Source organism: Melozone crissalis, unplaced genomic scaffold (assembly GCF_028551555.1).
Source record: "Melozone crissalis strain CALT ecotype California unplaced genomic scaffold, PUWL_Pcris_2 ptg000016l_1, whole genome shotgun sequence".
Lineage (NCBI taxonomy): Eukaryota > Metazoa > Chordata > Aves > Passeriformes > Passerellidae > Melozone > Melozone crissalis.
Window position 1 is genome coordinate 35,762,246 of NW_026535794.1, and position 25,692 is coordinate 35,787,937.

At 41.4% G+C, this 25,692-nt stretch overlaps 1 protein-coding gene across 1 annotated transcript in view; it reads right to left on the minus strand.

Moving 5' to 3' along the window:
• The window catches only part of COLQ (collagen like tail subunit of asymmetric acetylcholinesterase), a 38,874-nt gene that overhangs the window by 7,402 nt on the left and 5,780 nt on the right, over positions 1-25,692 (minus strand). Inside the window, exons 2-13 of the mRNA XM_054274088.1 lie at positions 18,948-19,057; positions 16,959-17,054; positions 14,065-14,109; positions 13,282-13,308; positions 11,723-11,794; positions 9,277-9,339; positions 8,331-8,357; positions 7,681-7,725; positions 6,925-6,960; positions 5,951-6,031; positions 2,919-3,015; positions 1,155-1,294 (exon numbers count right to left, since the gene is read on the minus strand). Of these exons, the coding sequence (XP_054130063.1) occupies positions 1,155-1,294; positions 2,919-3,015; positions 5,951-6,031; positions 6,925-6,960; positions 7,681-7,725; positions 8,331-8,357; positions 9,277-9,339; positions 11,723-11,794; positions 13,282-13,308; positions 14,065-14,109; positions 16,959-17,054; positions 18,948-19,057 (839 nt within the window). The remainder of the gene's footprint in view (positions 1-1,154; positions 1,295-2,918; positions 3,016-5,950; positions 6,032-6,924; positions 6,961-7,680; positions 7,726-8,330; positions 8,358-9,276; positions 9,340-11,722; positions 11,795-13,281; positions 13,309-14,064; positions 14,110-16,958; positions 17,055-18,947; positions 19,058-25,692) is intronic.

Below are 25,692 nucleotides of genomic sequence, written 5' to 3' on the forward strand. Positions count from 1 at the left end.
GCCTTAAAGCTTTTCCTATGAGTTCTCGAGGCTGCAAAGTACATGGTGGGGGTTTTTTGCACAGTGTGGTGTGATATGCACCTTTATTTCAGCACATTCATCTCTCACCATTATGTTTTCAAAACAACAGGAGGATGTTTTCTAATACAGCACAGCCAGGGATGAAGGAGCAGCTGGCCCAGCTGCCAAGACCTGAAACCCACTTGTGCAAAAGGCTGAGCTCAATGACCCAGTTTAATGGTGCTGTGAGTGTGTCCCTTCCACACACCGTGACAGCTTTCTGACACTGTGACAGGTGGGGCTTTGACAAAGCCAATTGCTGCTCATTGGCATTCAGAGACAAGCAGACACCACACCATTTCCTCTTGCATGGGGGGAGTGGCTGAGCTGTGCTGGCACACAGCACCAAGGGAGCATCTTTATCACTGACTGAGTGCTGCACTGCACAGATTAATGAGGCAGGGCCCAGCAGAAGGAGAAGGACATAAACAGTAGCCACAAAGCCCAAAGAAATCAGTGATAAAAAATTACTAGGTCACATTTCATCAATGCCTTGTCCTTTAAAGAATTTTGTCCAATTTGCTCATAAAAATGCTTTCAAGGCTAGAGATGGAAATCAGCCATATAATGTGTATGTCTGCAGACTGGAGCCCAGACACCTGATTCTCACAGTTTGTGGAAACTCCTGTTATTGAGGCTCTGTGCTCTGGGAGAAAGCTCTATTGCATATGTGAAATGCTTGATCCCAAAATTTAATTCTGAAATCACTGTCTTAAAAAAGCCCTAAACAAACAAGAAAGGTATGTTTACTTTACTGACCAATCTGAAATGTATTTCGATTTAATGAAATAAAAAGGACAGATTACATGTGTACAGTAGTAGATGAAAGAGAGCACTCCTAGGCTTGAAAAACATTTCCAAATATGTGCTACCTTACTGATGTTTTGGAACAGATGCATTTCAGCACATCAATCACACAACAAGTTACAAGACTGAATTTTTTTGCACCTCTGGATTTCAGAGGTTTTGGGTACTAGAAATCACACATTGCCTATATATCTTCCTATTAAACAAAAAGTATTAGTGAGTACAACACCTCTCATAACAAAAGCACTTCAGAACTGCTCACATCCCCTCCCAGAAAAGCTGCTTACCGCGGGAACCTTGGGGTAGCTGTGTCCAAACACAGATTGCTCATATGATGGGTTACTCATTTGCTGTGGGGTTCTGCAGAGACATCTCCCTGGAGGCCCTGGAAGTCCTCTTTCTCCCTTTGGTCCTATTGCAAATTGCCCTAGAAAGCAGAGGACCAGTTTGCCTTGTTATGATGTTACTACACACCACACACACACAACCTTAGGGGGAAAAGTACAGGTCAGGTGGATATATGCATTTACCCAAGTTTTCAGACAGACACAGCTCCCACCAATTCCACTAGGAGCCGAAGGGAGGCAGTAATTCCAGTGCTTCAGGAGAAAGATGCCAGTTTTTTACCACAGTCATGTTATTTCAGATCACCTTCTGAATTTTTCTACCAGTTTTACAGAGGAAGAGAGAGACCATTTGCTTAGAATAAATGTCAGCCTGTTTGAAGCTACAGAAATTCAGGAGAGGATGAACACACATATCACTCTACAACGCCTACACACCAAGTTTTGTAGAGTTAGTCTCTGTACAAGTCCACAACAGATTGGACTTGTGCCTTTGTACAACCACTTGAGCAATGCTGTTTCACAGGTTTCTATACAGCAAAAACCCAACTAAAAATGTAGGAGCTTTTAAATGTTTTAATTAAACATTAATAAAAAAATACTGCTTTTTGACTTTCAAACTCTGGCAAGGATGCACTGCTCTGCAGATTTAGATTAAAAGCCAATGTGGTCATACTGCAAGCAGTTGCATCATTACAGAAATGTCTTTTAGGATCAAAATTTATATTCTGGAGGAAAAAGATTAATAACCCTGACACATAAACTTTCTGTGGATGGAATAAAGTCTTGAAAAAGTAATCTCAAGGTCCTGGCTGCCTTCCCATCAGCACGGTGAAAATTCTGCCTTCTGAAAGCTTCCAGCTAATTTACTCAAGCAAAGATGCTTCTTAATGGGAGCCATGAGATATGTGAAGATTCTGAAGCTGTGCTCAGCTTCACAGATGTCCCGTTTCCACATCACGACAAGAAGAGATCTCCTGTCCACTAATGCAATCAAAGGTAGAAAAAGGGAAAGCAAAATGGAAGGGGACATTGTGTGTTGTGGGTCATGTATTGTCCTTCCTGTCCATTTTGGACCCAAAAGCTGACCAGGGTTCATGTGCATGCACAGCTCTGAGGATGTACAATTATGTTATTACAAGGTTTTTCTCATAATTTCTACATTTGCACAATTGCAGTGAGCATAGATCTCAAGCATTTAATTACATAGAGATTTTCTCCACTGCTCTCTTTTTCTCCTGACTCCTATCTCTTTCCATTCTCTTCCCTTATTTCCTTAAGGACACTGTAACTTGAATCTCATCTGTTTTTCCCTTTCAGAGCTGCCCAGGGTGAACTTGTCCTGTCTGATTAGAAATCACAGTTTTTCATTGCAAGCCAGGATATCTGGAGAGGCAGACCTTTGATAATGGAGATTACCTAGTCTCTCCAAGGCTGCCAGATGGCTTTTCATCATCCCCATCTACAAAAATCCCTCAGGGACTACATAGGTTTTATCTGAAACATCAGAAGCCATAAAGTGGGTTTTAAAATAATGGACAAGGATGGCATGACCTGCCTCCAGGAGAAATCCTCTCCTTGCCATGGATGGAGAAGCAAACAAAGCCTTTGTGCAGAGGGGTCTGTGTGTGCCTGATGAGTCAGGAGGGGCTGGGGAGCAGGGACACTCCTGGGGAGTGTTTTTTGTTTACCTCATTTTTGGCTTACCTAGTCCTGAGGGCCCAGGGGGGCCTGGCTGGCCAACAGGACCAGGCCTGCCAGGCGGGCCCATGACACCCGCGGGTCCAATGTCCCCCTTGAGTCCCTGGAAGAGAAGTGACATCCATGTCTTGGCTAAGCTATTTGCAACAAACAAAACAAACAAACATTAGCAACAAGCCAGCACTGGCTTCCCATTTAAGAAAGCCAAGACATTTGCCAGAAGAAGCATGAGCTTCATGGACACACCCTGGGGAACAAGGGCTGTCCTCTCCTACATGGAGACAAAAGGGCATGCCCAGGCAGGACTTCTGCTCCCAAATGGGAATGGTCACGGGGATCTGCCCTGGGAGGAGTCAGCAATCACCCTGCTCTGACTTCAATCATTTGATAGCCTTTCTTTCAGAATGCCTGTTTAACCCCTGTAACTCTCTAGAAGTGAGTGCCCCTGAGAAAGAAAGGGGAAAATCACTGAGGAGTTGTCAAGGGCTTCCACAGTGACATTTCCTAGTCTTAGGGTGCAGCCTTTCAGAAGCTCACTGATGACTTTGACAGTCACACTATTTTCAGAATGTTTGAGGTGCCTGGGTTCCTGTATCTCCTCGACTTTCACCATGGGTATGGCTAGGATAACAAATCATCACAAGCCAAGCCAGGGGTTGGCCTTACAAGTGCAGCTTGATGTTTAGCAGTCCCATGCTGAGAAATGTTGTCCCTCTGGCAGCAGCAGCAAATGCTGCAAAATTACATGTGGGAGAGGGGCTTGCACACACAATAGCTGATATTCTCAAAAATCAGCCCTAATTTGCCTCATGGGAGCTTGTTTGTGCAGCCATACCCTAAGGCATTTGGAAGTTTCAGCCTAGAACTGTTTGGCACCTTCTCATTTTTTGCTCCTGAATTTAATACGGTGACACTTATTAAAAATAACTATATTTATCTTCCTGCTCATATACTCTCCAAGGCTTGGATTTCTCAGCTTTATATTTCAGAAGTGTATTACATAGCCTAAAGTTTAAATATCTGACTTGATTTTTATGTAGCAGCAAATATTATTTAGGATAATAAAAATGATGTGCGCTCTGTAAACTTTCTTTTAATGACAAAGGAGATTATTTCCTTGAAGATGGTGTAATTCCAGGTTAATGTGCATTCAGAATCATACAATGAATGGCTGCATGTCTAATTTAAGAGTAGCAAAGCATATATATTAATATATGCTTAAATAATTGTTGCTATATAATATGTTACATCCCATGTATACGTTTGAATGTCGCTTGCACCATTTCAGCAAAGGAAGGCTGATTTTGCCATGGCCTATAAAGAACTAATTGAATATTTGCTTTGTTTAATCCTATTAGGTAAGCTCTGAGCCATAAAAATATTTCAGGATTTACGTGAATGTCAGTGATGCTGATCTCTAATTACTTCTTACATTATGCAACACAGAACTAGCAGACCAGGATTTTGTAGCCCCAAAGAAGTCTGTGGGAAATCTCCTTCCCCCACACAACAGCAATTTGACAGAGGCAAGGCAGTGCCAGTTGGATGTGTACTGACTGAAAACAAGCTGTTTTCTGCGTCCCCTGCTTGGAGGGATGATTGCTTAATGCCTTCCTGCTTAGCACTGATGGATTAGATAATAATGGCAAGGCTTGATGTTCAATGTTTTTTCCTTGTTTATCTTTCACACGTGCCCACGGCATTGGGAGAAGCTTTTCCCATTGACAATATTTGTGCTCATGCCCTTTCTTCCAAACCAACATTACCCAAAACCCTAAGTCATTCCTCCTTGTCAAGACTGAAACCCTAAACTGGGGTTTGCCTGGGGTCAGTTCCCAAGTTATAAAGCTTTGGGTGCTGTGTCTCGGTCAGCTGTGTAAGGCTGTGACTTGTGACTCCCAGCTCCTGGCCACGATTCAGGAAGAGCCTGTCCCAGGGGCAGGGAGACTTGAAGAAGTCAGTGAGCTAATCAAGACATATCTGGAAATGCAAGTGGAAGTGACACCTGCTTAATTTAGCTGCTTTTATCTAGGCATGTCAGCTGGATCAAGAGACAGGAAATGGCCCCATGCTGGTGGAAACTATCCTCCTCTCAGCTGGACAAACAGCCAGACCACTACGGCGCTTAAAGGTGGCAGCCAGACCCACAGAGCCTTAAAATTCCACTCCCTGGTTTTTTCACAGGATTAAAAAAGAAGAAAGGAAATAAGTTCACCAGTTACAGAGAGGGAAAGCCTTTTTCAGACTGAATCAATGCTAAGATATTCCACAGCACATAGGTAGGAGAGATAAACGGTTAAAAAAAAAAAAAAAAAAAAAAAAGCAAACCCAGCAAAGAGCACACAACAGCTTTTAAAACCTGACAAATCTAGGACAGAAAAACATTTCTTGTCGGCCATCTAGGAGACTTACATTGCTCATACCTCCCTTACTTGGGGATCTATTACTTCCTCCCTAACACCTAGCTCTTCTTTTTGCCCCACACTGGCTACCTTGCCACTTCAGATATTACCTGGTTTCATCAGAGCAACAGCGAAGCAGGGATGTGCCTCTCCTTGCTATGCTGGGTATAACAAGACTGCAAATAAACCACTTCCAGCTAAGCCCCTACTACTGAAATGCTGCTTTGGTGGAGTCAGTATCCAATTTACACACAATTCTGAGTCTTTACAATTCAGCTGGAACTCTGAAAATGTAGCTCTGCTGGCATAATTTTGAGCTCTCTAGCTGTCAGGTGGGGCTGGGACCATAGCTCTGTGTTGCTTAGGATTCAAAGGAAGCCTTCAAGATCTGGTCAAATTGTATTAAATGAGTTCATTACCAATCCAGGATAAAAACAACTTTTCCCATCCTGCCTGGGCAGGGAGCTGAGTGCTGCAGACAAGACTCCAGCCCTAAAGCTGAGGGGTTTTTTGCCTGTGAGGTGTTCTAGGGCTTCTCTCCCCTCCCTGGGCAACACAGTGCATGGTACAAGAGCTTAGACCACACAGTCACACAGATACCACGAGTCACAGGAAGAGGAAACACCGTGGTCCTACTTGTTTGCCTCGTTTTCCAGGTCTTCCTATAGGTCCTCTGTGTCCTGGTACTCCAGACTGTCCCTTGGGGCCCATCTCTCCCTTGGTGGGTGCAAAGGGAAGGAAGAAGGAAGTTAAGTACATGGTTTTACCTGCCTCGAGCAAGACAGCAGATACACATGATTGTAATTCACACAATTCCTCTAGATAATGCTGGCGCTGTTTCTTTCTTAGAAATCCAAAATTATAATAAAATAGTTTAAAACAAACAAAAAGTAAAAAGAAGCTCATACAATTTACCCACATACCCTTGAAAAATACCTTTCCTAAGGAAGAGGCCACATGAGATCAGGAATGCACTTAGAGACGTGGAGAGGTCAAGGCTGGGAAAGCTCTCTGACCCCTTTGCAATGTCTTGCTTTGCTGTTAAGATGCACATGTGATGAAAATACTTAGGGAAAGGAAGGTAAATTCACTCATCTTCTCATCTCTCTAGAAGCAACTATTAATTCCTTTTCTAATTTCAGAGGCATAGTTAGATTATGTACTAAAATTATCCACCTTTAAGTTTTCCATAAGCCAGAACCTGAATTTTCATTGTTTTTCAAGTACAGAATAATGATGAATTAAAAATTTGTCAGGGTTATCACTGCTATATACAGTAATGCCATTTTATTTCAGAGTATCAAGAAGGAAATATTTACTCGTTTCAAGTGAATAAAACTTTAGAAATTAGGGCATTTAAATAGGAGGGAGATTATAACTAAAGAAATAACTGGGGGGGGGGGGGAGGAGGAGGAAGAGAAACAGCACCAAAGAGCTAAATCTGAGTTTTCTCTTAAGCTAAAAAGAATTTGATGAGTCCAGGCAATGTTGGTCTCTGAGTCAAGCAAGACCTTCAATGTCTTATGACATCCCAGAAGTCCATGAATCCACTAATTGAGCTTTTCTCAGCATTTAACACAACTGCCAGCATATCACACCCACTTACTTACTTTTTGTCCCAGCATTCCAGGGAAGCCTATTTCTCCCTACAAAGTCAAAGGAGAAAAATAATCAGAATATATGTAGTGATCTTTGACAAAGCAGCACCTTCCTTGGAAGGAAAAAACCAATTGTCATGTGTGGGTATCAGTTAAAAACCCCTGCACTGACTCAGCACTGCAGGTAATGCAGTAGGTGCAGATTTATAAGCAAAATTTTACTATAAAGCTCCTTGTATGGTGCCATTACTCCTCTGTCTGATCCTCTGCTGCCAGTTTCTGCTTCTCTAGCAAAATCATCCTGATTGTTCTCTTGTCTACTGGCAGCTCTGCAACCTGGACAGCTCCCAAAGCCTGCCTATGGGAATGGCATTTCTGCATTTGCACCAAAGGCAGTTTACTTTTCCTTTCTTAGTCCAAAGGAACCCCCAAGCATGAATCTCCCCCGCTCTTCCCCTCCCGGTGTTATCCTATGACCAGCTGAAAGCATTCTGGGGAGCTGCCGTGGTTCTGGGCTGCACAGCCCAGGAGGGGCTGGGTGACTGCAGGGAAACCCTCCTGTGACTCATTAACCCCCTGTGCCCCGGGCTGGGGGCTCAGGGACATGGAGCTGCCCCGCTGCCCTCCCAGCGGATGGAACACTGCTCTCCCTCACCACTCCTGCCCTCCCTGGAAGATGCTGCCAGGCTCCTTTCCTCCATGCCCCTCCTGGTTTTCCCTGTCAGATCCTCAGATGCACATTCACAGCCATCTGGGAAAGAAAATTACCGGGTCTCCTTTGACTCCTTTGTCGCCTCTGTCACCTCTGGATCCCTGAAGAGAGATAACAGTAGAACAACAGACCAATTACTACCATTTCATGAAGGAGCAAAAAAAATTTTTTCCCATACAATGCATTATTGAATTCAACAGAGTACAGTAATATCTTCAGAGTGAGAGATATGCTTCATTACTGATATCATAACAGAATTAATGCTAAGGACTGTAGGAAAAGAGAGTCATTCTCCCCAGATAATTACTTTAAATATATGCTTTCCTGGACATAATACTTTCAATTTTTTTTTTCCCAGTTCAGATCCCACTGAAAGATCCTAGAGTACAAGTGTCTCAGTGCCAAAGCACGTGTCACCTAACTAAACCAGACCAACAATTAAGGATTATTTTACCCATGTTGCAGATGGGGAACCTGTAGTGAGTTTCACTGTAGCAACTTGTTCATAAGGATTCAGGGTGTAAAACTCAGTTCTTCAGCACCCCAGCCCAAGCCACAAGACTGTGCTCCTTCTCAGTACATGTTTTCATCTCTCAGTGGGACTTTTAGACTTCATCAAAATTCAACCTCCTTTCTACAGTTGCATTTTTTAAAAAAAATGTGTTTCCAAATGTTAAATTATACATTATGCTGTTGTCACACTGACCTTTTCTCCTCTAGTTCCAGGAAAACCCTAAAGGGAATGATAGATATTTTAATGCTTCTCACTTTCAAGATCACCCAAGAAGCCGGACTTTCAAACTTTGAAGTGAAGAAAAAGAACGAAGCACAAAGAATTAATTGCATCAACACATAAAGGCAAATGAATATTTACAGTTCCTAAACTTGCACTGAAACAGAACTGTGAAATATGAATTAAAGGCAAGACAGCTCAGCCCAAAAGCCATTATGAATAAGACAGGTAAAGCCAGCAGCTTTGATAATGCTTTGAAATTTAAACAAGTGAAATAAATTGTAACTGAGAGTAAATAAAGCATTAGAAGATACAATTCATAATTTGAAATAATTTTAACAATAATCTTCCTCTTCTGTTTTGCTTGTTTGTTATTTTCCTCCCTGGAACATACTTAAGTTATACTTTGTATAACTTAAGTAATGTAGTGCGATCATTAACATAAAACTGAGTTTCTCTTGAAGATATGTGGAATAAAAAAAGGTGTTCAGTTTTTCTTTCCAATTCCTTATTTGAATAAACTAATTGCATAATTTATTCCAACTGCCAGTAATATGCCTAGTTCTAGTAGGGGACCAAAATGAATTTTCACAGTCTTATGAGGTGGGTGGGAAACATTGCAGACATGATTTAATGCTGCAGGTATGCTTAAGAACTCCATTTTTCCAGTGGGATACAATTATTTCTGAGCTTGCTTTTAAAATAAATTACAAAAATTTATAACAAAGCAGTTTTACAAAAAGCCAAAAACACAGCCAAGCCCAAACAGACAACATAACCTTGCTTGATGTAGAACATAATTTTTATCTGTATTAGACACATACATCTTGATAAATGCTTTCCAGAAAACTGATGAAGGAAGCAGCTGTCAGCAGAGCATTAGAAACCAATGTCTGAAAATGCAGTTTGGTTAACAAACCTTGGAGCCCATTGGTCCTCTTGTACCTGGCAATCCCATCACACCCAACTCTCCCTTTTCACCCTAAAGGGTTCAATAAAGAGAGTTATTGAATGAGGCTCTCCCATGAGGTCATATTTGAATGTCTGACAGTTCACTGGTTCAGGTAGGTTTTATGTCAAATTGTTAAGCCTGACCTTGGTGTAGCATTGTGGACAGGGGTTTATATTGCAATTGTATTCTGCCTGAGCCCTCACATGTTATCTTACTCTTCTATTTGAATTTTCTTGTGTGGGTAACTTTTGCTTCAGTTTTCCCAGCTGTTATTAAAGGCCATACAAGCAAAGCACCCTCAGCAGTGCATCCTTTTCTGCATGAAGGTGCATTGTCTGTACCCAGCATCACCTCTACTGAGCTGCAGAAAAGAAAGGCCTTTTTCTGCATGCCTCACAGCTTGCGGGGGCAGAGTGACTGCTTTTACAGTAGTTCTGAGGCACCATGTGCTGAACAGTCTTTTGGAGCCAGTAAAACATGAAAATGTTTTACAACCACTTCTCTGGCTGCCATCAACTAATTATATCTAGCATGAAATAGAGATGGACCCCCGGACATGCAGCAGTGCTACCAGCAGAACATTTGGCTCTTACTCTCCCTTGGCCTTCACTGTCCCACAAATTGAAAAGATTTTCCCATTGGCTGCTGCCTCTGCAGAAGTTCAGACAAGACTTGAAGGAACAAAGTAGGAGAAATAGGGACTGAAGTTAGGCTGTGTCTAAGTAAGAGAAAACAAGAAGAACCATCTGAAGAAATGGCAAATATCCACATATGGATATGAGCTTAAAAACCTGGAACAGCATCTTAGTGGAGATTAACAGCAAGATGGAGATGCAGTAAATATCTGTGATGAGGAAGAATATTGTAAGTTGGTGAAGATCAGAGATGGGGAGAAAGGAAAGAGAGACACGACCAACTGAAATGACCACAGAGATCTTCTGCACTGTATTCAACTGGAGCCTTCACTGACAGGCAGGAAAATGAAATTTATAAAGACCAGAAAAAATGAAACTATGAACCTACATAAAGAACAGAGGAGACCAGTATCAGAAGAGACAATAAAAGCAGAAGAATTACCATCAAACAGCAAGAAGGACTTGCAGTTAAAGTGTAGGAAAAAATATTACTTCTGAATATGAGGGATGCTTCTAGGAATGTGATGAAAAAGCACAGAATTGACTAATCAAGACTAATGAGACAAAGGATATTAATCATAATTAGGAAGACCTAATAAATAAATCAATAATAAATAAAACTAACACCTATACAAGAAGAAGATTGAGTGTATGAATTTTCTCTCTCCTTTCCTCTCTTCCTTCACTAAGACTATGAAGGAAGGAATTGATTGAGCCTTTTCTCTGCCCTCTCTGCTCCTGCTGTGGGAAATCATAGCACACAATGTGTTTGTGGGGGGAACCATTTCCCATCTCACAGTTCAAAGTGAACATGAATTTCTTTTAAGTACATACTCTCTTGCTGCTTGCCTACATTCCCACAGACTATAATATGATGTTCTTCATCTAACACGGCTGGGAAGATCTTGAAAATCTGCTTCCCAGATGTGGCTTAAATTCACAAGTCAGCTCTTACTATTCTTGCAGTATCAAGAGCTAATGCATCAATCACATCCTCTGAGGTGGAGGCAGCAATCTTCATAGAGCAAAGGAAGAGTGAAAGATTTACCAGAAAAAGCAGTTTCAATCTAGGCATTGTGTGCAGTCCTTTAGCCTAATGCAACCCGGATTGAAGAAAAACACGTTGTCTCAAAAGTCCCTGTAGAAGCTCCACAAACCACAGCTCCTATGAAGAGCTATTATACCTTTTGCATAAGCCAGTGCTTACTGTCCTGAAGTTTTTTTATAACCAATACAGGTGAAACAGCCACTTTGCAGTAGCAAAGCACGCCCTGTCATTTCTTCTGCTGTTGATTAATAAAAATAACAGGAATTAATATTTGTTTGTATGAAAATGGACTTCAAAGATGTGATTAACCGTTGTCATGGTTTGTCATCTCTTTCCCTTGATATCAGCCTGGTATTTTCCCTCTGATCACGAGCTCACAGTAGATCTTCAGGCAAAGGGATCCTCATAAAGAACAGTCATAATGATGGCAAGCAGTTTAGAAATGCTGATATATGTGATTGTGAGACATCAGTGAGTCTTCACTGTAATAATTTTCAATTTCCTTTTGACATGTTTAATCCATGTAAGAAGTGCTACAGGGTCTGGACTAAAGGTGGAGTTACCTAACCCTAGACTTTGCAGAGCAGGGTAAAGGGACAAGCACAGAGTGTCCTTGCACTGCTACAGCTTCCCAGCCTCCTGCAAGTAGCTGTTTAGAGATTTCCCAAGACAACCCTTCTGTTCAGATGGTGATGTTGAGCAGTTTGTTCCATGTGGATTTCAGTCTTACCTTCTGTCCCACAGGTCCAGGCCATCCTACTGGTCCTGGCATCCCAGGGACGCCCGGGGGACCTGGTCTGCCCTTGAACGGAAAACACTGATTACAATGGTTCATAAAAACACCAATTACAATGATTCATAAAAACACCAATTACAATGATTCATAAAAACACCACTCCTGCACAGCTCCCTGCTGCAGACAGGGCATAAAAAGACCTGTGTGTACTCATATCCATACAAATCCAATTTATGTTGAGAGCAGAACCAAATCTTTAACTAACCATTCCTGTCACTACGGTCCTTATTCTGAACATTCCTACATTGATAGCTGTAATTGTTTTTTATTAACTGCTATATGGCTACCAATAACTACATCAGTACATACAGTTATTTATCTGTTTTAATTGCTGCTTGTAAATCACTCTTTGAATATTTCCTAAAATGCTGCAGATTAATGCTCTTCCACTGCATTACACGGCTTGACAATATGATGTCAGAAATGTCATCATGACTTTCAGGGCCAAGAGTGAACTCTCATGGGCCAGAAGCTTTTAACAAGAGTAGTACAGTTTTATTTCCAACCTGAGTGATTTCTCTTTCAGAACCTACTTGTATTTGTGAGAAGAGTAAGTGTTGATGTACTGTGTTTAAAGTTTAGCACTTTTTTGTGGGTTGATGTGTCATTCTCTCAAACACATTGCTGTTTTGAACCCTTTAATTTATATTAATAATATTTTTGTTTACTGTAGGGCATGAAAATAGATTAAGAAATTTGCCTCTTCTGTTTATATGTTTTATATTTATTTGAATTACTGATTGGTAGTTGGTGCCAAAATCCTTGGTATATTATTAGAAAGGTGTCAAAATCCATGGTATATTATTAGAAGGATACTTCTTTTCCCAGTTAGTGACCACCCCCTGCATATCTCTGATTTCATCCTGCATTTCTGTCTTCTTTAAAGTTAATTACATTAAATGGATGTACTAAGTGACTGAGATAACATATTCTGTTTCATCACATGTAGGGGCACATATTTTTGACAATATATCACAGCTCGTATGTCCCCAAGCATAGGATTGTAGTCAGCATATTGCATTGGTGCCAGAGCTCTGGAAGGGTAATCATTAATGGTTGTTCCTCCTTCAGGGGTATCTGGCTGAGCCTTGTTTAGACTTTGGATGAGTAAAAAGTTTGATTTTGCTTTGGGGTTTTTTGGTACATCTTTTATAATAACTCAAATAATCTGCTTCCCATTGTTCACACAGACACTTCAGGTAATGTCCCACTCTTTCCATTTTTCTTTTTTCCCAGTATTTGGCTTCTCTCCATGCTTTTTCTCAGGGAATTTGTCAAATTCAAGCCAGCTGGGGCAGCTCTCCAGCCCTGCAGACAGAGATGCCTATCATCCACTCTGGGTACCAGTGAGAGAAGTACTAACAGGCTAAACTTCAACATTAGCTAATTTCAGTTCAATTCAGTTCAATTTTATTGAACTGTTGTCTGCACCCCTCACTGGCAGCTGCTATTAAATATTGGATGGGTTTCTGAGACAGCACCTTTATTCATACCTTTCTTCCAGGCCTGCCAATCTCCCCCTGCCAGAGAAAGGGATTTGTCAGTCTTGCAGTCACCACATGAAACACAGTGGCTCTCAAGTCAATGCATCAATGCATTTATAATAAAACAAACAAACAAACATGCAAACCCACAATCCCCTCCCCTAAAAAACCAAACACCACCAAACAAAACACTGTGAATATCTTTGTGTTCAAAACTGTGCTTACAGAGGTAAAATGAGAAGAATTACTGTATTAGAGCTCCTTGGTCTTTCCTGTGTTCTCAGCCCTAAATCTACAGTCAACTCCTTGTACAACCAATCACACAATTAGCTGCTCAGCTTCAGCTGTAAGGCTCTTTGGCATCATTATGGAACAAATCATTGCACATCTAAAAACATAACATATAGGCCAGCTTTAATACCTGAGCTGTCCCATACAATTCACAGTGCATGAGAGAGTTCTGCTCCTGATGTTCTCCAGGAGGGACAGGGAGCTCAAGGCCTTTGGGTCAGTAAAATTGCTGAGTTTTGCACCTGAGATGCTTTCTCAAAGCATACCTTAAACAGAGGTCACCAAAGAAGACTATTATACTTCAAGATTGAAAATAACACAGAAAGACTAAGTCTGAAATTATAGCTTCAAGCCAATTCATAGCTTTACATTCAAATTAAAGCCAAACCTTCCATTCATAAGGCCCATCATTCACTAAACAGACAAAGAAAAAAGTGAACATCCTCCCCTGCTTCTTTTCTCCTCAAAAACACATCAAACTCCATGACAACAGACACTTACTTTCTCCCCTTTTGGTCCCATTATACCAGGAATTCCTTGTGGACCCTAGGGAGGAACATGAACGCTATTAACACTATTAATTAACATTATTATTAAACTGCATTAGTGAGGTGTTTGTGTTCCATAAGCCCTAGACCCCATATGTGTCTCCTGGGACCTGAGATGTTGAGTGTTGTGTTTGAATGTGGCTCCAAACCCCAGGTCTGTGCCACTGCTGAACAGCAGGATGGAGAGTTGGACTGTCGTGGGAATGGCAAGGGCAAGGGAAACTCATAAATGAGGAAAACCTGCAAGAAAAACAAGCCTGGGGCAAATGAAAGATGAGAAGTTATCAGAGTCCTGAAGAATTAGCAACCAGGACATGGAGACACTGCATCAGCTGGCAAAAGAGGTCAGCCCGAGGGGCGGTAAGGGAAGTAGCATAAAACATATGGGATGGGCTCTGCAGGATGCAATGGACATTGGGATTGCACCATTTCTGAATTCTGAAAAAAATTCCCTCTGAAAGGCTGATTCTCCTTTCAGGAGTTTTCTTAGTCCAGGGAGACCTTGAACACTTTTCTCAGAAAAAAGCCACCAGAAAACAGATTTGTTTCTAGAAGGCTTTGGTTTGCAGATCATCTTTTACTTTTAGATGACTAAGGAAAATAATCCCATGAGCCTGCATCAGAGAAGCATCAGATTCACTGTAAAATCACTCACTCCAGGTTTGGATCCTGCCTGTCTTATACTGTCCAAAATGTGATCAAATTGTACGTGAATAGGAGCAAAATTTATCCTCAGACACAAATTACTCCAACTACTTTAGTCAGTAGAGTTATTTTAGGTTTTCAGTAGTGAAAATCAATGCACCCTCTTAGAGTTAGAACCAAATTTAATCTTATTTATTTCTTTTTATCTTAGGATACACATGGGAGGAATTACACTCAAAGTTATACCATTACAAATCTAATTCTCCTTCTTATGAAAATTTATTAAAATTCAGCTATGAGTCAACAGTATGAACTTTTACAACTTGTCTGAAAGCCCTGCAAGCTACAGAAGAATTCGAAAGTAATTACTAGATGTCTTTGTAATGATAGTATTTCTTTGCAGGTGGCCATTGTCACAAAGTATTTCCCAAAAGACTGCTGGTTCTAATATTGTCCCCGTACAAGGCACAGTACTGTAGTTTGTAATTAAAAATTCCAAAGCCATGATATACCCATCCTACTGTCTGCTGTTATGATAAAACCTGCCAGCCTGCTCTATTTAAAAATGTTCTTGGAGGCATCATAGGTCATTTGGTAGCAAGATTAATATTATTTATAGCAATGGACTTTGTAGAACAATAGAATTAAAATTACTTTCTTGCAATTTAAGTCAGAGAGACTATCGAGAGGATTTTTTTAAAAAAGACAGTCTAGCAAAGACTGAAATAACAAGTGTATTTTTCATATGAACAGCAGCTCTGGATCATGGCCAATCACACTGTAGGGCTGATTCATAAGGCAGAGGAGACTTTCCTCAAGACAGAGCTAGGCAGACACGAGGCATCACTTCTGGCCACACTTTTCCACTCTCATGAACTAAATTAATCTTCTTCACCCTGTATCTCAGCAAAGACAAAATGGCAAAACAATAAAGACAAAGTTCGTGGGGAGTTGGAACTAGGTGATCTTTTCCAACCCAAACCATTCTATGATTCTATAAAAAGACTTTGTGGCTTTCACCTTGAAACTAACTCTTCAATTATCTTCTGAAGTACTGACTTATAAATAATTAAAGCTAAGCTTTTTGCCACATAACTGAACCTTTACTTTGATGTATTTTCCATACTTTTAAAGTAGTGTTTGGGTGCTTGCTACCTTCTCAGGCTGCCAAAGCCTCAGCCACAGCTTTGCTGAGCACAGGCCCTGAGCTGTGTCTGGGCTGTGTATGGCAATAAACTGGCACTCAGGGGGGTCAATGAGGAAGATCATTGTCCCAAGGCACCAGGCACAGCACATGGATTGGGACTGCCCCAGCAGGAACTGGAAGTGCCTCTCCATGAAAACTCTCCATTTTCTTTGGAGAGAACTGGAATGGAAAGGCAAACGGATGATCCTCTCAACAATACAGAGATGTTCATAAAAAACTTCCCTCTAGGGGTGGCTCATTTCCTCAGAAGAAGAAGGCCAGGTTGGATGGGGTTCTGAGCGACCTGGTATGGTTGTATTGTCTCTGTTCATTGTAGGGAGGTTCTGCTTGCTGACCTTTAAGGTCCCTTCCAACTCAAACTGTTATGTGACTCTAAGATTTCTGACCTTCCTCTGAAGATTTCTGAAAGAATAAATTGTAGGAAATGAGGTGTGAGGTCAAAAAGACTGGTCTGAGGTTATCCAGCAAGTCAGAGGCAGAAACGTTGCAGGTCAAGCTAGCAGACCCTGCACCTCCTGACTCCCACCCCAGTGCCCTGCTAAGCCCCTCCTTGTCCCTGATTTTGCTGTAGATGTTTGCCTTCTCAGGGATGTACTCTGCTAACATCCCAGCCCATTTTATGCCTTCTGCATCCACTCCACAGGCTCTTATCCTCACAAAAAAAAACCAAACAGAGTCTAAAGCAAAGAAAAGACTGACAAGAAGCATCTGAAGGAAGTGATGACACATCTGTGATTTTTGATGGGTGCTATCCACTGTAAAACTCCACAAAAATGAAGGGTGAACTTGAAACAGAATGAAGTGTGTAAGGCAGGGATGAGAACATAGGGTAAAAAGCCTACATGATTTATACAAAGTCATATCAAAATGAATTTTAGCCAGAGCTTGGCATGCTTATTGGGTGGTGAAAGGCATTTTCATGTGTTTCACAGCTTTGTAAGGACTTTGGAGCAAGTGAGAGAATGATGTGGTCTCATCACACATGCCTCACTCACCTGGGGGCCAGGAGGCCCTGCAGAGCAGTGCAATTCAGGCAGAGTGGAAGCCTGTATTATCTGGAGCTCATGGCACAGCTCTTCCATATCCAGCTTCTATGAAACATCAAACATATGAGTGAACATGCAGCCACATGTAGCCTGTTGGAGAAATGCATAAAATTCCAGCCACCATACAGTTCAGCCTCAAAAGCGTTTATTGCTCCCTTTGGGAGAAGTCTGGGGCTTGTCACAAGGTTATCTTCATGGATGCCTGAACATTAGCACTTCAGCAGAGCCTCCTGCCCCATGCTTCCTTCTCTTCCCCCTCTTCCTCCTCTTCCTCTCCCTGAGGCACATTGCGGCCAGGCTGCCCCTCTGAGGCAGCGTGGGACCCTGGCCTATTCTTAGACCTGACCCTGCCCTCTCTGTCCCACTTTGCCAGCAGCAGCTCCTCTCCAGGAATAGCATCTTGCTCTAAAAATAGAGACTTCAGCCAGGGAGAGCACAGGCAGCGTGAACTTCGCTCCAGAAGACGCTGACCCGCAGGCATCCATCCACTGCAGATCAGAGCCAGTGCCTTACATGATCAATGAGTGCCTGATCTTCTGGCTTCAATATTAAGCTTTCATGAATGAAATACTTTATTTATGTCCTGTGACAAAAGTGATCCCCCCTGGAAATACAGATGAACACTGAGCCAGAAACACTGGACTGAAACAACTGATCTTCAGCTTCCTAGAGAAAAGGCCATTTTCCAGTAAAGCTCTGACTACAGGGTCCAAAGAACAAACTGCTCGTGGTTTAATTCACATGGTTCCCACCCTGCTTGTAACTGCTTATTTTCATATCATGTTTTCATGGGGAGATGGTGTGAAGGGGGATTTTAGCTCAGGTTACTCTCTAAGCTGCCTGAAGGAATCTCAGAGACCCTGGTCCCAGTCTCATTCTTACTGAAGGAGTACACAACATTCCTAAAGAGATCTGTCTTTGGATCTCCTTTCTGTGGGAATCAAGGCACAGGCAGGGGAGGTAATGAGGAAGGCCTGGAGAGAACAGCAGCCTGAGTTCAATCCTGATCAATCAAAAGGCAATGGAGGATTTTATACCATACTTTTTCTTGGGTTACTTCTTGCCTGGCATCTTACTAATCATTATTTACTATTATTATGATTTACATTATTTACTATTTTTATAATTTACATTATTATTTATTTACATTATTTTTTACATTGTTGATATTATTTAAATTATTTATATTATTTACTATTTAATCATCATTTATTTAGAACACTAGCAATAATTGCAGTGTTTGCATATGGTAAATAAACATTAAGGAACAGGAATTACTGAGTAGGTAGAACTCTTTATGCTGGGATGGAGAATATGTTGTAGATAGCAGAACCTGTGGTAAGAGTACTTGGGCAAATTGCTGTCTTACTGCCATTGTATCCTGAACATGCCTATGTCAGCATATGTGTATGGACATTTATCACAGGTTTGTGCATAGGCGGTTGAGTGAAAACTGATACCAGCCTCTCAAACACAAATGTGTTTCTGCAAAATAAAATGGTGGGGGGTAGATTCCACAGAAAGATTTCAGGACCTTCATTTCACCTACTAGGTAAGGCAAATGTGATGCAGAACAGGACATACACCCAGAAATCACTTTGCAGGATGGAAAATTGCCTTTCTGTCCTTACTGGTTTACTGCTTTGCCATTTCCTCTGGTTCAGGATTGCCTCACTCTAAGAAGGTTTCAATGCAGAATAAGGGAAATATTTAAAGTTAATTGAATTAACTGCAGGAACAAATCCAGCCTCATTTCATTCCTTGATCCATTTGACATTTATTTCAAGCCCCAGTCTGGGATGCTGTGTGATTGTCCTCACAGAGCCACATCAGCACAGCCAGGCAGGTTTGCTGAGTGACACCATGAAGCAGTGCTCGAGAGGATGCTGCATTCTTTGTCATTAAAGCTCATGTAAAAGAAGTGAAAGCCACACTTACAGTGCTCCAGCTGTGCCTGAAGGACGGTGGTGGGAGCAGGGGCGGTGGAGGAGGGCCAAGGAGGCAGCGTGCTCTGCAGTGCTGCTTCTTGTGTTCCAAACAAGGCAGATCTGTTCAATACAAACACTCATCTGTGGTCTTGAACAGCACAATCATTTCTTACAGAACAAGAGAAGTTGCCATTTCACAGAACACTGTCCTACAGCCTGTAGGCATTGATTACAAGGCTGTAATCCAAGCAGGGATTTAAGAAACCTGGTGAACCCTAAAGTCTCTAAGTTTCTTTTTGTGCCAAAGGCTTTGGAGAATTCTAAGCTCTAAATGTGGCTCTGACATAGGCAGAATCTCGAAAATTCCAGATTGGTCACATCAGAAAATGAATTAAGCATTTATTCTTTTTTGTACCCTCTTTTCCAAAAGCCTGTTGCAAATAGCCTCTTCTGGTGCCTGCTACAGCCCACTTGCCACCAGGAAAGCACTCAGTGCTGTTGGCCATCACCTTTCCTGTGAGCTGAATCACTTTAGGCATTTTTGTGCTAAGTGGGAAGTGAGAAGCTGTCCCACAACACATTGACTTGTATTTCCTCTGGAGCTGCAAGCAGGTTGCTGCATTTCTGATTGTGCATCATCCCTAAGAATAAATACCCCACAAGCCAAACTTAGTTGACAGCTTTGTCACCAACTGACTGGTAAAGACAGGACCTCAGCTGTGTTTGGCAGTGTATTTAATGTCGTCTGAGAGGTAAACTTCCATCAAAATATGCTGTGACGAAAATTCACAAAGAAGGATATTCAGATGGTGCATTTATACACTGTATTTTTTTCCTCTGAATCTTATTTACTTCTTGGGAAACACATCTCTGATCAGAGTGAGAACCTTCCTCAAGGGTTTTTCCAAGGATAGCAAATATTTATTTATGCCTGTTGGTTTCTTCCTCTGGCTAGTGGCAGCTGGAATGGGTGTCTGTGAATTGAAGGGTGGCAGGGAGCCAAGAAGAAAAGCCTATGGTGAAGTATCTGGTATTAATAGAAAATCTCTAAATTAAGTTTCTGGGAAGACAAACCTGATGAAATTGCTAGAGATTTGAGTGCAAATCAATTGCAGGCTGGATATTAGTCACATCTCAAGGTAAGGGAAGAACAGAGTTCTAGTTTTTCAAATGTCTCAGAAAATGCATTACCTCAGTTCCACCACGCCATGTTAATGGGGATGCCATTTTCTCAGTCCTCATGTACAGAAAAGAGCTGCCCAGAGGAGTGGGATTCAGGTGCATTCAGGGGTAGTTCATGCCATCCAGATGTTTTTTTCTCTATTAAAATACTATTTGTGATGATATCTTTGAGACCTGAATCAGTTGAATTCTGGAAGGGTCCATAATGAAGACTCTTTTTCAACTTTTCCTCACAAGTTTGAAACTCAGTCAAAAACTTCAATTTAAGAGAAAGGCAGAAGATTTCTTTTTAAAAATGGGTATATTTTTCAATTCAAACTTTAAATATGTATTGAAAATGCCAATGTCCTTTAAAAAGTAACAGAGCTATGAGACACCTATCTCCAGCACTTATTTGTAATAAAATACAAAGAGTTGAGTTTTATATTGGCTTAACCTGAATTCTGTCACTGTTATGCAGCTGTAAACAAGTTTTTCCATTTTTAACACACAATTTCTGTGATTTCTGTGGTTGTCTGTGCTTCAGGACTGAATTTGAACATGCTGCATTGGGACAAAATAGTGCAATATTAAGGTAATGGACAACTTGTAATTTAACAGGGTATAAAGTGTGATTATTGCTTTATTTTAGGCCACATTCCAACATAATTTTTCTTAGTATCACCTCATTTCATGGTTTAGTTAAAATTTCAGTAGGATTATTGTCATTCAATAGGAATAAGAACATCAAAACTAGCCTGATGTGGCTTAGTTGCTAAGATATCTGTACTGCCAATTCTTTTTCTGCAGAAAAAAAGGTTTACATTACTGCAGTTGTACTGCTACTTTAAAAAAATGTTGTCCTTTAAATATTTTGCAAATATAAGATTAAATATAGATGTACAGCTATAGTTCTGATATGATACTTGTCACGTCCTCAAGAGTAAATTCCAGTCCTGAGTTATAAAAAATTTGGATTCTCCTTTTTAGAAGAAAAGCCTGAAAATCTGTGGAACAGCTTTATTGTGAAAAACACTATACCTAAGTGAGATGGTAAAAAAAAGCCCCTCATTTCAGTGTTTATGCTACTGTAACACAAGTTAGGCTGAAGCCCACTCTGGGTTTGCTGGTATGAACAGTGGTAGCATGTACTGATCTCAGTGAGGAGACAAGCAAAATTTAACTACCAGTAATAGCATTAGATACTATTACTGTAGATATTATTAGACACTATTACTGATAGATGCTATTCCTATAGATAGATACTAAATCCTAATAGACCCTATTATTATATACCAGGTAATTGCATATCATTAATAGTAAAGGTATTGCTATATAGGACAGGTATCAATTATGTAATGACTTGGGTAATTAATATTTCAGGGGCTCCATCAGTAACCCTGGCTCTGCTCTGGAAGGTGCATTTTTCAAGAAAATATTTAAGAAAAGACCGATTCTAGACCCAAAAACTTTCCCCACTCAGGTATGACAAGTGATAGGGCAGCAGAAGGAGCAAAAACCCCAATGATTCACAAAGAGACTGCAGGTAGGACTGCTGTAATCTGATCTTCCAGTAAGCACCACATTTCTTTGGTATGGGTTCTGTCAGTAACTGCAATGGGTCCAGGATGTACAACTATTATGGTATTGCCTTGATTTATTTCACAAAAGGGTTACCTTGGCAGGCTCACAGGCTCTTAGCAAATGCAATGTGTATTTTTAGGCTCCAGGTTAGCTTTGTTTGCTAAACACAGCTTCAGAATACTCCAGTCCCCATCAGTGGAAAAAATCTCAGCCCAAGAATAGGACTGTCATCGTTTTCTGTGAAATATGAAGAGCCTGCCCACACGGAGCATGCGTGTAGGAAGCTGCTCTTTCAACAACTCCAATGCCAAAGAACATGTTCAATTAGAAAAAAAGACAAAGTGAAAATATAGTTTTAGGACTTGTCCAAGAGGCAGTTGTTTTCAAAGAACATAAAAATTTAAATAATCACCTTTGAAATAGAACATGTTTACATTCTCAGGTTATTTTTATGGTCAAGGCTATGAGTTAATCCAGTTCCAGAAAGTGACTTTATAAATCTATGGATATACTGCCAATGGTAGCTTCAGGAAAGACCATACTTTAGATAAGGTGTGATGTTTCATTTTGCTGCTGCAGATTTCCTGTGACCATAGCTGGGATTTGGGAACTCTTACTCAAGTTGGCACAACACAGAGCCAGAGAGAAACCTTCACCCAGGCTGAGTCCCCTGGAGTGGGGCTCATATGAGGTCTGTGAGGCCTCCTAGGGCAGATCCTAGAGAAATCCATAACCCCACAGCTGCAACAGAAATATCAAAGATATTCTGCTGGATTCAGGTCAGATTTACAAGATTTCACTGAAAAAAAATCATAAATAAACCATGAATGTGACTTTCATGCTAAAATCACAAAGCTGTAGGCTGAACGCCAGGAGGAAAGGACGAGAAAGGAAAAGGATACTTAACATGTGTTTCCCTTCCTATTTATGACCACATTGATCCAGCAAGCCCTGGTGGGAAGCTGAGCTGCTACCCAAAGTCTCACCCTGAGAGCAGGGCTGGTGGCTTGCCCAGCCTGTGACAGGCAGGGCTGTGCTGACACCCATCACAGATGCTTCTCCCCCGCAGATGGCACTCAGAATTAATCATAAACCAGCTGGGCAGAGCAGCCAGTTAATGACTGTGGGCTTGTCCAGCTGAAACTGAGCCTTTCATCTGCTTTGTTGTCATTCACTGGGGCTCCTCTCAGCCTCCTTGCAAGGACAGCAGAGCCCCACAGGCTGCAGCCACCCAGCTCCAGTCTGGACATCTATTGCAAGCAACTGGGACACATTTTCCTCTTTCGTTAGGAAAGCTTAAGAGCTTGTTAAAGGTGCCTTTATCTACAGAGCAGATGCAGGTATTAAGCTCTCCTTCAAAATGCCAAAGATAAGTGCCAGCATTACCAATGCTTCTTTAAAGAGTGAAACTTTTATGAAACTTTTATGAAACTTTTTGACTCAAAGTGTGCTTTAAGGCCATATAAGCAGAGATGAGAATACAGCTTGTGTTTGGAGCTGGGTTGAACAGTCAGGTTAGTGAATTTTCTGCGTCTCTTAAAACATTTTTGAACTTGAACCTTATAGTCGATGGCTGCAGTATATCCTTTCATATAAACCACATTAAATATGCCAAAGAAATACATCAAGCTTAGGTAATGGTGTCTGTGTGGAGGAGGTGGTGACCCATGAAATTCCTGTGGGAATTACAAAATGAGACACAGAGATTAAGCTCTGCCCTGCTACTAATTTCCCTTTGGTTAAGATGGGCTTAAGTTCAGACTCTTTAGAAACAGAACAAAGCAGATCAGAAATTATTTCAATTAATTTGAGAAAATGAAGAAATCCAGATGAAACCTTGCAAGTTTCTTTTAATAGAACCATAACATTCTTTAGGCTGAAAAAGACCACCAAGTTCTAAATGTTAATTTAGCACAGTCAAGAAAATCTCATAGAAATTTGAAAGCGCCCCATTTTTAATCTCTGAAGAATCACAGGCTGCAGCAGCAGTACTTCACTAGCTGATGCACACTCAGAAACTGCCAGAAATAAATAAATAAATAAATGTATTTAAAAATCAGTCAGTGTTCCCAAAGCTTGACAATAGCATGATCCCTGGCACTCTGCCTGGACAATGGGTCTGGATATTCACCTGGCCACAGCAGCAAGGACTCTCTGTCCTCCATCCCCACCTAACACTGAGCCCACATCCCTCAGCAGCTCTGGCAGCCTGGCTGGGAGAGAGGGGTGGCTGCATCTCTGAGGTCAGCCCTAAAAAACACTGCAGGCACAGCAAGGTGTGGGAGAGAAAAGGGGCCTGTGGGATTTTTTAGCAAAGGAAAGATCTTTTAACCCCTGTATGAAACATTTCAGACATTTTATCTGTGTGTATGGGCATGTATGAGGACAACACATATGCCAGAAGATTATGCACTGTTCTCTCAGACTGATTGCAGAAGGAAAATTCTGAGATCAGTACAGAGAGGGAGAGAGAGAGAGCAGGATTTGCTTGTGTTGGCTCTGCATTCTGTTTCACAAAACAATGAAAAATCCCAGTAAAATCTAATGGGTGTAACACTTCAGTGAGTTATAAAACGGGTTTGAAAAATAAACCCGTGTCTTATAAATCCTAATAACCATGACAGGGCCATTCTGTGCAATTTTCCTTCTATTGCCTTTCACTTGCAGAGCTCCAGAGCTCTAGGCACTGCTAAACAATGTTGACAATTCTATGCACTCCCCACCATTGCATGAGAAACTGAGGCACAGAGAAGTTAAGCAAGTCGCCCATGTCCAGGGATAACTCAATTACAGTACCATCTGGTGAATTACAATATCTCATCTCATTGTATGAGCCAGATCATAAAACTCAACTGCTCTTCACACAGAGCATTAGTATAAATACTCTGAGTATTAAAGCCTAAGAATTTACTGTAATCTGTAGAAGAGCCTAAAGCCCAAAAGATTAAAGCAGGATGGCCTGAAAGACTTCTGCATGTCATTCAGTGCCACACAGTCCTCTCCCACTTTGTGTAAGATCAGTAGCAACAAAGCTGAGAGACACCAGTTCCACCCTTCTGCAAGTGCAAGATCATAATCTGTCAGTGCTGGCAGAGATCAAACATGTACTTGACTTTGATGTTGCTCCACCATATGCTCAGACAGTCCCAGACAATCCCTATGAGACTGTGGATGTTGCTGTGTGCTCAAAAAGACTTCAGAGTAAAGCCTCTCAATTCTTCTTTGAAAGCCTGTTGCCATCAACTAGATTAATTCCTCATGACTCCCTTGCTGCAACAGATTCCCAGGCCAGACGACTTTGTTCTTCTGCCTTTGACCAAAAGCCCAACTATGTATTGACTTTGTATTGGAAAAAATTGTTAACTTTGTTGTTTCAAGAAGCTGGTAAAAATACTCCATAATTACTTCCTTGGGTAGAAGAAAACTGAAATGGTAGCACTGCCTTTACTTGTGTGCACTCCCCAGAAGCCTACATTTATCCCTTACCTTCTTGCTAGTTCCTGAGGAAAGTGGTGAACCTCTTTTCCCCACAATATTTCAGTTCTCCTCTGTGCTTTTCCTACATCCATCTTGTCTTCCCAAATGCTCTTTTACCATCACAGCTGTGTGACTACAGGAAGAGTCCCCACAATTTCCTTCCCATTAAAGGGGTGATTCCCTGGAGAGAAGGGAAGAAGTAGAACACCTAGGTAGGAGTCTGTTCATTCCTGTAGAGTTTTCCCTCTCTTGTTTATTTCTGATCTTCCTCAAACAATTCCCCCTAGATTTGAAGGTCTTGCCCTGTTCTTTTCTACCTTCTAAGCTGCAGCACCAGACAGATCTCCCAGCCATGTCCTGAGTGCTGTGCTGCACCACAGCCGAGTCTGCAGCCACACACCACCCTTGCACCAGGAGTTAAAGACGGCAGGGATACAGGGTCTATTGTGGCCACAAACGTCCTCCTTTCTAAACACAAGTGATACTTTTCTAAGGTTTTAACTGATATTAGATGTTTCTTTTGCTGCAGTTGC